This window comes from Adiantum capillus-veneris, chromosome 24, assembly GCF_014529385.1.
Source record: "Adiantum capillus-veneris isolate H3 chromosome 24, ASM1452938v2, whole genome shotgun sequence".
Taxonomy (NCBI): Eukaryota; Viridiplantae; Streptophyta; class Polypodiopsida; order Polypodiales; family Pteridaceae; genus Adiantum; species Adiantum capillus-veneris.
In genome coordinates this window covers 62,756,679-62,770,624 of record NC_140954.1, presented here as the reverse complement: position 1 = coordinate 62,770,624, position 13,946 = coordinate 62,756,679, and the positions used below count along the sequence as shown (strand labels likewise).

At 44.4% G+C, this 13,946-nt stretch overlaps 1 protein-coding gene across 3 annotated transcripts in view; it reads right to left on the bottom strand.

Annotated features, from left to right (window-relative positions):
• Window positions 1–13,946, bottom strand: part of LOC147426474 (uncharacterized) — a 200,302-nt gene that overhangs the window by 119,268 nt on the left and 67,088 nt on the right. For all 3 annotated transcript variants that reach the window (XM_086498111.1, XM_086498113.1, XM_086498112.1), the window contains exons 3-4: window positions 1,546–1,759; window positions 1,409–1,466 (exon numbers count right to left, since the gene is read on the bottom strand). In XM_086498111.1, coding sequence (XP_086354237.1) covers window positions 1,409–1,466; window positions 1,546–1,759 — 272 coding nt within the window. The remainder of the gene's footprint in view (window positions 1–1,408; window positions 1,467–1,545; window positions 1,760–13,946) is intronic.

Sequence of the window (13,946 nt, the reverse complement as noted above, 5' to 3'; positions counted from 1 at the left end):
GATTCCGATTTTTTAGTAGAAGGGCTAGGCCTTCAGAGAAGTACAAGAAGGCATTTGAAATCTTTTCACGTCTCCCTGACTTCTTAAGGTTTAAGATTATTCAGAAGTACTTGGCTAAGTATTTTATTACACCTGGCATAGACTGGTGGATGTTTTGCAAAAATCAAACCTGATCCCTACCACTGCTGATTTAATATTATCAGCCTCTTTTTTGAAATGTTTTCCTGATTTTTGTTTTAGAAGAAAAGGGATGCATAATGAAGTGCCTACAACCCAATTCCAGGATTCAGAGCTATAGACCAGATAATGAGTATTTATAAAGAAAAAGATACACTTAAAAGACTACCGAGAGATAGGAACCTCTATCTGCAAATCTTTGCCTCCATTTTGAGATCCCTCTCCTTGAGTCTCATGCACTCAAGCTCATGCACTTCTTAATTGCCTTGATCATCAGCTTTTTTCCCTTGGATTGAAGAGTCAGGTTTTGGTACGATCAGTGGACTAACCTCCATCCCTTTAGCTTCTTCCTTTCAAGGACCCTTTTTTGTAGTCTACCTTCTTGAAATGTGCTACAGGTGTCCGAAACAAAGCTGACTCTGTAAATTCCTCCTCTGTCTTTATCTGCCCACGAGCTGCTCCCTTGAATTTGCATTTTCCTTTATAAGTCTCTGATGCTGAACTTTTAACTCTTCATTCTTATGTATAGTAGAAACTGTTCACTAGGCAAAAGTGCTGATTCCAAAGTGGCATAGGGTTCTAGATGTACAGTTTCCAGTTGCACCGTTATTACATTCCAAATGAAAGCGAATGACTTCCACGTTCTAAACACACATAGATTGCCGTTCTAAACCTACATTTTTGAAGTAATATTTATACAGAGCCAGATCATTGTTTCAAGCCACAATTTTGCAACTATCTGGCATCAAAACCATCTTGACTCTCCAAAATGTTTGAGAACTGTACTTGAAAACAAAGCTCGATCATCCATAGAGTTTGTGAGCATTATGAAACAGGCAAAAAAAAAGGGCGGTAACTCAAAGAAGAGTCATTTATCAGCACCTGCCAATTTTACAAGAAATTTGAGAATGGATTCAACATTCATTTGGAGATTGAAGAGGTATTATACAACAAATGAGTGTTTGCACAGTCAAAAAAGTGCTCACTTCTTACAAATTCTAGAAGATGTGAGGACAATCTAGAGTCAATAGTGATTATGTCACAATCAAAGTTTGCAAAGCAAACAAAGCGGTTTGTCTCAGCTGAATGAATCCAGCACAATGTAAATCAAAATCTTGTGGATTAACATTGAGCACCAAATAAATGTTCTCAGCATGCTCATAAGCCTCAAAATATATTGACAAAAGCACCTTAGTGTGAATCCCAATCCCTCTAAGCAGCAAAAAAGTACCTCTGGCTTGCCTTGAAAATTTAGTCTGTGCTGGGTCTCCACAATTAACTTCTCTTGCCTGTTGTCGACAAGCTTAAAACAATTATCACAGCATAGCACAGTAGTCCAATTTTGTGCAGAATGAAAATACAGCTGACCTTTTTAAGGCAATATCCCGATCTTGCAAGGCTTCTTGAAGATATTGAAGTGTTGAATCTTTAAGCTGGAGGGTCTTTTCCCACTTCTTGGATCTTGATAGAAGTTGAATGTAGCGTGATCTCCAGTCCTCTTGCTGCACCTCTTCCTTATTTGAGGAAGTCCTTACACAATGGGTCTTGATAGCGTGCCTATCTTCCTCCACAGCTGCATACCCTTGTAAAAGAGTAAAAAGAATGTAGTTGTAATAAGCATATACCTTCATAAGTTCAAAATAGTCAGAGCCTACGAATTGTAAGAGAGGATGAAACACTCACATAAAAAAGAAGCAAGGAACACAAAAAAACAAAAAACGGAAAAACTAAATCACTTTATTTGTTACTAAACAAAACTAGATGAAAACAAACCATTCTTCATTTAAAAATGCTTTTAGAAAAGGCATAAGCAAAATAAGATAAATAAGCTTACTTGACTAAAACTTGGAACAAGTACTCAACTTTAAACTAACAAGGAAAAGACGTCAAAAAGACCAATCCTGAAAATCAAATACCACACGACACCTTTAGCTTCTCAAGTGATTCCTGCAAAGTCAACAAGAATATCAAAGCATTCAGCGCTTGCAGATATTCAACCCCGTCCATGGCTATGAGCCAAATCGGTGACAGTTGCAGATCAGCCCTACAGTGGCCAAAATCGGTGGCAATGAAAAGGACAAGGAACATCTACAATGGCAAGAGCTTGAGCGTCAAGCATTGCCCGTCAACTCATAGAACCTAAAAGCAGCAAACCAATGGATAGACAGAACGAAGAGAGCTATTGGTGACAAAGATAAGGGAGAAGAGGCAACCGGCATCACCAAGAATCTGCAGGAGGATTCCACAAGATGCCAAACAGACATATTCACATGGAATGGGAAATGGAAACAGGGAATGGGAACGAAACCGTATGAAGCCACATTCTCTGTGAATAGATAGTCAAATGGAATAGGGTCTGAAACGGCAATCAGGGACAAAGAACAGGTACGGTAGATCCAAAAATGGCCATTATTTGTGACTATGGCAAAAGAGCATTGCACTAGAGCTAACAAGGAGCTATCAACCGGGGTAGACACTAGTCCACTTGCTGAAGGTGGCTCCTGAAGACCAGAGCTGGGAAGGGAACTCCAAGAAGACAATGAAGGAGGCTCTGCGGACAACAGCTTTAGAAACCTGATGTAGAAACCCGGTAGAGCGAATTGGAGCAGAGCGGCAAGCCAACAAACGTAAACCCAAATAAACCCAATGCAAAGAAAAACAAAGAACCAAAGAAGGCAAGAACACAAGGGAAGATAACAGCAAATAAGAAATCGAGGGAATCAAACAAAAGAATTATACTCTCAAAAAAAAATACACTCACACCTAAGCACCCACCCAAACACCTTTTTTTGTAAATCTTGTTTGATAGAATTTAGAGGTGGGAAACCTCAAAGCGAGGAAAACCCACAGAAAGAAAGGGATACCAAAAACGGAGCACTATGAGGCTCCGAAGGCTAGAAACAGTCAAAGTAAAATCCTATAGGTATCAAAAGTCATGTCTCCAACGTCATAAACGGAATGCAATGCTTCAATATTCTTAAATATTAAAATCTCATAGAGAAATTAGTGACTTTATTCAATCTGGGTAACCTGTCACAAAGGAGTGGTGTGGCTCCCCTCTTGTGGGGCCACACACACCGCACCACATTCAACCCACCGATTTAACGTGCACTTAAGGAATAGACATTGCTAAAAAATCCAAAAGCCTCAAGGTACAGCTCAGAATTGAGGAGAATCTGTGAAGTCCTCTTCCTCCATCCACTTTGCATCGAGAGCTGGAAAATCTTGCCCTTGACCAAACTATTGGTGGACCTAACTGTCCAAGGTGCAACGGAAAAGGGCGAATCGAGTGATGAACTTGTTTGCAACCGTGAGCAAACCTTCTCTCCATATCGGACAGCCAATAGATCTCGGATCTATCACGATGAATCTCCTCGTCATCAAGCTCCTAACGTGTATCGCCCACCGAACAGGCACGAGAACTCATCGCAAGCAATGCCACACCGAAAAGGGTGTGCACACGGCTAAAAGAGGGAGCTCTAGCAAGAGAGAGGATGATCCCAAGTGAGAAACGCCAGAGAGAGAGAGAGAGAGAGAGAGAGAGATGGTGGAGAGAGGAAACGCTAGAGAGAGTGTTTCCGCACACACCGAAACGCTAGAGAGAGGGTGTAGCCCAAAACACTGGATCTCTGCACTACACAACATGTCAAAAGTACAAGGGAGGGGGTTGCATATATAGGCAAATCCCATATTTGCCCTACCTACTGCAAAAACCCACGATCCTAATAAATGGTTAATAAATGCTAAAAAATATGTAAACTCACTGAAAGTGACCTGACACACATATTTAGTAGCAGAATTGCAAAAGATTCAAGACTCTTGACCCCGCGAAACCCTAGGAACGGGGGTCCAACCTCATGCTAGCCTACCGCGTAAGCAACATTGTGGAGTGCATCGCCGAGAACGGTACGTCTACCTCAGAAACGGCCGGGCATAGCCACAAAACAGCCCTCACTCCCTAATCTGCTCCTAGGAGATACTGGAGCTACCACCGGACAGGAAACTAAACTCTAACACTAGCTTACCCTCATGTGTTTTTTCTTGTGCCTTGGGACCTAATGGTTGTTGCTCTAGTCCCCCGATCCACTAGCACATCATTCTAAATCTTTGGAACTCCTTGATGAATCATCCATTGTTTCCTTCAATTCTTTCTTAGGACACTTCAAGAAGACATGTCCCGATTCACCACAGCCATAACACTTGCCCTCTTTGAAGTACTTAGCACGTTGCTCTTCTGTCAATTTGGGCCTTGCGGATTTCTTCTACTTGTTGCCCTTCTTCTTCTCCTTGGAAGACTCGTTTCCCGGTGACTTGGACACTCGATTGTCTGTCGGATAAGTCAAGGAGCCTAAATGCATGAAAATTAGTCCTTTGTGTGTGCCATGAGCTTCTGAATACTCTTGGACTTTTGCTTTAAACAATACTGCTGAATCTCTTTTGGTAAACCACAGCAAAACCGCTCCATCTGCTCCAGAAAAGGAAACTTCCAAAAAGAAGCTACTAGCAAAAAGTTATTCCAAAATCGTTGACAATACATTGCCCAAGTATCATCTACTAGCAAAAAGCTATTCCAAAATCGTTGACAATACATTGCCCAAGTATCATCTTTCGTCATCCTCAGATGGGTCCACGCTGTGATGATATCCTGTTCATACTCCTCGGTCGACCATGCCAAAGCGAACAGTTTCTTGAACTTTCTTGTTCAAAAGCAAGGTCGACCACCATGTTTGAGCATTACCCTTTAGAAAAGATGCCGCCTTTCGTACCTAGGAGGATTCAAAAAAGTTTACCACTGAGCGAGCAATGTCAAACTGTTGTATGAAAGCAATAGCTTGATGGGAATCCCTGAAGCCCGAAAAAGTGTCAAACTTTACTGCTTGACCCCCATCCTTGAACTCTTTAGTCTTCTTTTGCTTCTTCACAAAGTTGTTGTGTTGAGTGGCTCTCAACAAGTGATTTTGCTTCTTACCATAAATGGTACCAAATGGGTGGGTATCGTTGTCTGAATTGTTGAAAGAGTACGAGGTCTCCTCCTCTGAGTTGCTAGATTGCTTTCAGTGCTTTCTAGACTTTTTGTTGGATCTGCTTTTCTTTCTCTTTCTCCGTTTCTTTCGTCTTTTCTCATCCTCACTAGAACTAGAGGAAGAGGAATTGTTGAGACTCTTTGAAGACGAAGAAGAACCGAAGGCATCCCCGAAACGAAGACGCTTCTTGGATCCACTAGCGACTTCGAAAGTTGTTTTCTAGCCCAGATAACCGGGGAAATCCTCTGACTTGCTTTTCTTCTGAGAGTACTTTGTGCCTTTCATCAATCAGCTGGTCTTATGTCCAAGAGCTTAGTCAAACTATTCTTGCAAGTACAATTTCTGCTTTTCTGCACCCAGCTTTGCTTTTGTCTTCATGGCAGACTTGAGAGGTGAATAGACGGCATCACGCCATTGAGAGTGAATGTCACAAGACGGGCACCACGTGCCAATAGAAAAGAGCAGATTGAACAAACTTTTAGCACTTCAATAACAATTGAATTGAGAGAGAGAGAGAGACGACACGCGACACGGAGTGGCGGAATTCCACCCCAGAGAGTATTGGCCCCAAACCTTGGCACCCCTTTCGGTATTTCTTTATATTGCATCAACACAATACAAGCCGGTACTCCAGACTCTGCACCTTCTCCAGGAAGCATGCCAGAGAATGAGCCCTAACCTCATATTTAAAGGCCCTTGGCCTAAAAAGCAATTACAGTGAAAAGCCATCAAACTCAAAAGCATCTGGTCCAAAAGCAAAGCCAAAAAGCTGCCAGTGTAAATCACGAAAATCCGTACAGCCTGCCACGTCATCAGCCAGCACAAACACAGAAATCCGTACAACCTGCCACGTCATCATGCCAGCGCAATTTTTGAAAATCTGCCATGTCATCAGTTTTTTACGTGTTTGTGGGTCCTCCTTTATTTTAATCCTTTATGTCACTTGGGGCCCTATCGGACGGGGTCCCCATAAGTTGGTAGAACTTTTTCTTATGTTACTTGTTCTCTTAGGGTTTAGGCCCCTCGGCCGGCATCTGCAAGTTGACTCCATTCTTCAAGGCTTTGACACGTCAGCCATCTCCCCTTCTTGAGAGAGAGTAATCGTCCGTGATTACAACATATCTGCAAAACAACTCAAGTTAGCTCAAAAATTTCCGAGGGTCATTCCGACGAACATTCCAAGGGACAATCAGTTTGCTCTTTTTGTTAAGGAGTTAGCGCCTCCTTTCGCCTCTTTTGATCAAGGAGTTAGCTTCTCCTTTCGGCTCTTTTGATCAAGGAGTTAGCTTCTCCTTTCGTCCAGATCGGAACTCTTGATATTCCGGCGTAGTAAAATTACCATCACACCCAGACCAAACTGATCTTCCACGGGTGTCTTGGTGCACTAAAATTACATACCCAGGCAATCTCATCCAATTAGGAATATTCAGTAGTTGGCACATCACAATGCAACACAAATGCTTACATATGCATTTTACAAGACACAACAAACAACGCCGTTGAGCACTCCCCCGAGACAAACGGTCTGCGGTATGAAGCTACTCAACGACTACCTCGTCACTCCCCCCACAAATAACCTAAAAAGGTCCGGGCCATGAGCTCAAAGGACTATACAACCAAACGCTCCCCAGACCGCAGCCTGCGTCGCTTGGAGGTTCAAGCATACAACCAAACGCTCCCCAGGCATCGGCCTGTGTCGTTCGGAGGTTTTTAAACATACAATGAAACGCTCCCCAGGCATCGGCCTGCATCGTTCCGAGGTTCAAACAATACCAAAACAATATTTCTCACTTCTCCACCCCGGAGTAAAATCACCAATCAATGAAACCAGGATTAAAACTAGAGTCAAACAATTCAAATCGGCACCAAGACAGGTTCAAAATAGATACCATCCATTTCAAACAGATTCCAAACAAGATCAAACAGAAGTCAAACTTAAAAATCAATCTCAACATCAGTCAAGCTCAAAAAGTCGACTGACTTTCCATCCTTAAACCTGCACCAAAATTAGGGTTAGGTTCATTCCATAAGGTCATAGCCGAGCACAGCATGGTCCATCAGCTCTTAGACAAACAGTGTTTCGTTGGCGGCGATGGTAGTCCCAAGATAGCAATCGCACTGGACCTCCAAGGTCATCTGCTCATGAAGAGACATCTACTGAGAGATGTCGAGAAACTTCAAGTTATAATCTGCTAGGGTTTCCATGGCAAGAATTTCAGGATACCCCACTCTGTGAGAAGTTACACTCCAAAGGAAGATGTCAGAAACCATATAGCTTCGGGCAAAATTTTCTTGAAAGCTTGCCAAGTCCTTGAAGCGTGCTGCTTGGTAGCTATAGATATCAACATCTGCATGGCACTGCTTCTGAGAAAAACAGTGACTTGAAACAAATCTGGATCCTTCTCTTGCAAGTGATCTTAATTGGCTTATGCCCTGTAAGACATGAGCGGTGATTACGGGAGCGCGCCCAATGCGCGATGAAGTAAGGGTGGGGGTGGCTAATGAGTCCGGGTTGGAGAGCGAAGATACCTCCAATAAATTCCAGAAGTCTGCTCTTTTGTGGGACCGGTATGCTTTTACAAAGCACACGCCTGATGCTCTGATATCACTGTCACAAGACGGGCACCATGTGCCAATAGAAAAGAGCAGACTGAACAGACTTTTAGCACTTCAATAACAACTGAATTGAGAGAGAGAGAGAGAGAGAGAGAGAGAGAGAGAGAGAGAGAGAGACGACACGGGACACGGAGTGGCGGAATTCCACCCCAGAGAGTATTGGCCCCAAACCTTGGTGCCCCTTTCGGTATTTCTTTATATTGCATCAACACAGTACAAGCCGAAACTCCAGACTTTGCACCTTCTCCAGGAAGCATGCCAGAGAATGAGCCCTAACCTCATATTTAAAGGCCCTTGGCCTAAAAAGCAATTACAGTGAAAAGCCTTCAAACTCAAAAGCATCTGATCCAAAAGCAAATCCAAAAAGCTGCCACCATAAATCAAGGAAATCCGTACAGCTTGCCACATCATCAGTCAGCACAAAACACGAAAATCCGTACAGCCTGCCACGTCATCATGACAGCGTAATTTTTTTAAATCTGCCACGTCATCAATTTTTGCGTGTTTGTGGGTCCTGCTTTATTTTAATCCTTTATGTCACTTGGGGCTCCATCGGACATGGTCCCCATAAGTTGGTAGGCTTCTTCTTCTATTACTTGTTCTCTTAGGGTTTAGGCCCCTCGGCCGGCATCTGCAAGTTGACTCCATTCTTCAGGGCTTTGACACGTCAGGAGTTTGTTACAGTGAACCTCATCAAGTGGATGATTCTTTAGGTACTTCACATATTTCGAGTCCTTGGAGTACTTAATCATTCTCTTCGCGCATGTGTCGACCTTGAGTTGACATCGATACTCGCCCCGACAAGATCCCTTGCCAAAAACTTGCCATGATCTCTCGACTCCTTGGAAGAAGGCTTGCTCCCATTGGAATTTTTGTTAATTTTGTATGTTCCCAGCTAGAATTTGAGTGCTCTTCATCTTCCTGGTGATGCATGGTCGAAGGGGTGTCATCTCTATTGGATTTACTGCTAGGACTGATGTGCGCTACCGAAACAGGATCGGATCCTCCGTAGAAGAAGAATCGTATGAGCTCTGATACCACTAACAGGTTTGGACACCCAAACAAAAAGTCAACAGCAACACACGAACAAAAACTGACTTGAAAATAGAGAGAGAGAAAGAGAGAGAGTACGAGACTCAACACAAAGCGGCGATGTTCCGCTTCCACATGCACTGGCCCCAAAGACTGGCACCCCCCACCGTATTTCTTTCTTTATTGTTGATTTGCAAAGTACAACAACCAAGGAGCACCTGCTCTGCAGTCTGTGCGTTGTAAAGTGCCAGAGAGAGCCCCCAAGTCTCATATTTAAAGGCCAGAGGCCAAAAAACGTCAATCTAAAAAGCTGGCACCAAAAAAAAAAAAAAATCCTAAAATTTCAAGATTTCCTAAATATCCGCTGAGAATTCCGGGATATCCGTACAAGTGCCACGTCATCATATTTTGAGGTTATAAACTTGTCCGACTTCGTTCGGCCATTTTCAGGCACTTTAAACAGGACCTCTTTCGCTTGAATTGTAACGGGAACAGGACACCACGTGCCAACGGAAAAGAACAGACTGAACAACTTTAAGCACTTCAAATAATAATTGAACTGAAAGAGATGCACGACACTAGACGGGAAGTGGCAGAGTGCCACCCCAAGAGAGCATTGGCCCCAAACCTTGGCGCCCCTTTCGGTATTTCTTTATATTGCTTCAACTCAGTACAAGCCGATACTCCACGCTCTGCACCTTCACCTGGAAGCATGCCAAAGAATGAGCCCATGGCACATATTGAAAGGCTCTTGGCCTATGAAAAGCAGTTACATGAAATGCTTCAAACTCAAAAGCATTTGGTCCCAAAATCACTAGCGCCAAAAGCTGACAGCGCATTTTGCGAAAATCTGTACGGCTACCACATCAGTATGACAACGCAAATTGCGGGCGTCTGTACAGAGCCACGTCAACATGCCATCGCAAATGGTGGGATGTCCATACAACAACCACGCCATCATCTTTTTTTACGCAAGGCAGATTGAGTATGTATGTGTGCCTGCTTTACTTCTAGTGACTTGGGGCCCCATCGAATGAGGTCCCATAAGTTGGTAAAGACTTCTTCTGTTGCTTCTTCTTAGGGTTCAGGCTCCTCGACCGGAATCTGCAAGTTGGCTCCGTTCTTCAGTGGCTTGACACGTCAACAGTATGTGAAATCCCCCCTTCTTGAAAGAAAGTGATCGTCCACGATTACAGTATATCTGCAAAAGAACTCAAGTTAGCTAAAAAAATTCCTGAGGGTCATTCCTAGGGACGATCAATTTTCTCAATCCAGATTGGAGCTCTTGATATCCTGGGTCGTCGGCTTCCCAAAAAAATCTCATCTAAGAAGGAATCTCCTTCCAAATTAGAGCTCTTGATATTCTTAGCCATCACACCCGGATCGCGCTGATCTCCAACAGGTGTCTTGATGCACTGAAATAACATACCCATGCAATCTCATCCAATTAGGAATATTTAGTGGTTGGCACATCACAATGCAACACAAATGCTCACATATGCATGTTACAAGACATCGAAACATAAAGCCGCCGATGAACACTCCCCTGCAAATAACCATCCAGGTTTGGGCATGAGCTGTTCAACGACTCCCTTATCACTCCTCCTGTAAATAACCTAAAGTGGTTCGGGCCGGGAGATATAGAGGCCTTTTACAACCAAACGTCCTTCAAACTACAGCCTGCGACCTTTGGAGGTTCAAGCATACAACCAAACGCTCTCCAGACGTCTCGTCTGCGTCATTCGGAGGTTTTCCAACATACAATGAATCGCTCCCACAACATCTCGTCTGTGTCGTTCCGAGATTCAGACAAGTTTTCGGTATCTCCTATGTCAAAGAAAATTAGGGCTTTGAAGCTGTTGACTTTCCCATATGCTCGACACAATTCATTTGTACTTTCAAGGCGTATGCCATAGATGGGGACAACCAAAATACTTATGCCCTGACTGAAAGCATCCAAAGCATCGGCCTTCTTGTGATAAGGTGTCTCGTTGCTGAGGCGTCAAGCATTTTCAAGCTGCCCCATTCTGCCAAGATCCGGACTTCAAAGATAGAAGTCATATAACTACGTACAAATACTGTCTTGAAAGCTTACCAAGTCCTTGGAGCATGCGGTTGTGTCACGATTTGAGCTCCACCACTGCATAGCATTATCTTTACGAAATCCCGCTGCTTGAGAAATCTTGGATTCTTCTGTATAGTTCCTTAAAGCATCGATGTTGTCGAATTGTTGTAGGAACTGCAATGCTTTCTTCCGACCCTTCACCCCCGAAAAGGTGAGAATTTTGATTGTTGTCCCGCAGTTCTTGAAATCTTTCGGTTGATTAGACGCGTATCCCGGGTACGCATAATAAGGGTATCCATACGGACTCCAACCATTGTAGCCTGGTAGCGGTGGGGGTTGGGGGGGGGGGGGGGGGGGGGGCAACGGTGGTGCCAAAGGCGGTTGCACTGGATCAGGGTCACATGGCTGTACCATATTCCTAAAGACTCCCCCGATCGGAACAGACGGCTAGAAAGATTGCTGGTTGGAAGCTCTCGTACTTTCTGGTGCCGGTGGCGGAGGTACCACCTACAATGTCAAAGGGGGTAACATGTAATTCAGAAACTATTGAAAACTTTGCAGCATCGGGAGATTCTGCTGAGGATGCCGCGAAGAAATGTCGCGAAGCTCATCGAGGAGAAACTACAAGTATTTTGCCGAATCCATGAACGCCATGTCTTGGGTTCCTTATGGCTTATGCCCTGTAAGACAAAGCGAAGAAGACGGGAGCGTGTCCGATACGCGATGGAGTAAGGGTGGGAATGGCTAATAAGTCCGGGATGGGGACACGAAGATTATTTAATAAAATTTGGAAGCGCCAACTTGCTCTTTTGGCTCTTTGGTGAGACCAGTATGCTTTCAAAAAAGCACACACCTGAAGCTTTGATACCACTGTAACAGGGACATGGCACCACCTGCCAACAGAAAAGAACATACTGAAAAACTTTAAGCACTTCAAATTATTATTGAATTGAAAGAGATGCACGACACAAGACGAGGAGTGGAGAGTTCCACCCCAAGAGAGCACTGGCCCCAAACCTTGGTGTCCCTTTCGGTATTTCTTTATATTGCTTCAGCTCAGTACAAGCCGGTACTCCACGCTGTGCACCTTCACCCGGAAGCTTGCCACAGAATGAGCCCATGGCACATATTTAAAGGCTCTTGGCCTATGAAAAGCAGTTACATGAAAAAATCACTAGCACGAAAAACCGCCGATGCGTTTTGCGAAAATCCGTACAGCTGCCACGTCAACATGTCAACACAAATTGTGGACGTCTATACTGTGCCACGTCAGCATGCCAGCGGAAATTGCGGGACGTCAATACAGCTGCCACATCATCATCTTTTTTTACGCGGGGAGTTTGAGTGTGTATGTGTGCCAGCTTTACTTCTAGTGACTTGGGCCCCTATTGGACGGGGTCCCATAAGTTGATAAAGACTTCTTATGTGCTTCTTCTTGCGGTCCAGGCTCCTCGGTCGAGATCTGCAGGTTGGCTCCGTTCTTCAGTGGCTTGACACGTCAGCAGTTTGTGACGAGAATGCCACGTCATCACATCTGTGACAACCGGAGAGCCCCTCTAAGTAGGTTTCCGTTACACTGCATAGAGGCAGCCATCGACACAACCTAATTCGTTGAATGTCCGAGCTTCCAACAAGATGGTAAGGGGAGCACCATTGAATGCTGTGGGTCAGACGGTGTGCAGCTAGTAGGCTTCGCACAGTTCAAGCAGCCTGCGGGCAAGCTCAGGCCGCAGGAAGCAAGCTATGGGTGAAACCGAGGATGAAAGGAAGCCACGCAAAGATAGTGAAGAGACCCACGGCATGCGCGCACCACCAACAACCGAGGACGGGAGTGTCGCTACAGGTTATTGGGGGTAGATGATGACGCAATGGGTGCAGGTCTGCGCACGCAAGCTGCGCGCGAGGCAGAAGGTGGGAAGATCCCAACACGCACGTCCTCCACAGCTCTGGTTTTGTTTGCAATGCCTCTTTAGATGCACTAGATTTCCCTCTCTCCCCCCCCCCCTCTCTCTCTCTCTCTCTCTCTCTCTCTCTCTCTCTCTCTCTCTCTCTCTCTCTCTCTCTCTCTCTCTCTCTCTCTCTCTCTCAAAAAGGATCTATATACAAAATCATGCTTGAGAACCTTTTTAAAAAATGACATGCTGAAATGCCGTTTAGGCCGGTCCGAAACGGTGGGGAAACTTCGTTCCCGTTCCCCCCCCCCCCCCAAAAACGCCATTTCATGTGACTATATTGTCCTCCAATCATGGCATGCCAGTCAACAGCAATAGCAACATCGATCTCTATCATACAAATGAGGCCTCATACCAGCTATGTAGAGATGTTGACCGACCACTGTCCTATTTAGCGTAATCAATGTGAGTCCATTCACCAAGCTGCCGGCCCTCCACGTCCGTGACATAAGCATTCCAAATCAATGGCTACCTCTCAAGCTCCTCCAAGCATCGAGATCTCTCTCAAATCAATGCAGGATGTATAATCAACCATATCCTCAACAAGCAACGCATAATAGGTGACATATGAGACATATCCAAGAGTGCATCAATAAAGATGAATCTGAACGTGGAGTTCAAGCACTGCAAGAAATACTTCCTTCTATCAAACAAGTGTAACAATCAAAATAAATCTCATTTCGCCCAAAATTATGTCACTGTATATCCTCAAGAGTGTAGCGCGGATAGTGTGTCGTGCTCTGTCACTCAAAGCAGAATGAAAACAAAGGAAACAATAGATAACGGTTGATCAACACAGAGACAACATATGGACTCGACTATCCCAAAGAACCAATACAGACTCTAGCGTGGCAACACACTCAACTCCAGCCCAGAACTCACATGTACAATGGGGGTGTCAAGGCTCAAATGTGCAGGGATGGTGTAGACGTGCTGTGTATAGACTCGCTACTCTAGACGCCGACGCTGGACCATATATGAAGAAGATGATAAGTCATGACCCAACCGCTACTACTCGTATGTACAACCATAAAAGCCACCAACGGCTCATAAATGTCAGCCATCTAAGTCTATCTCCAA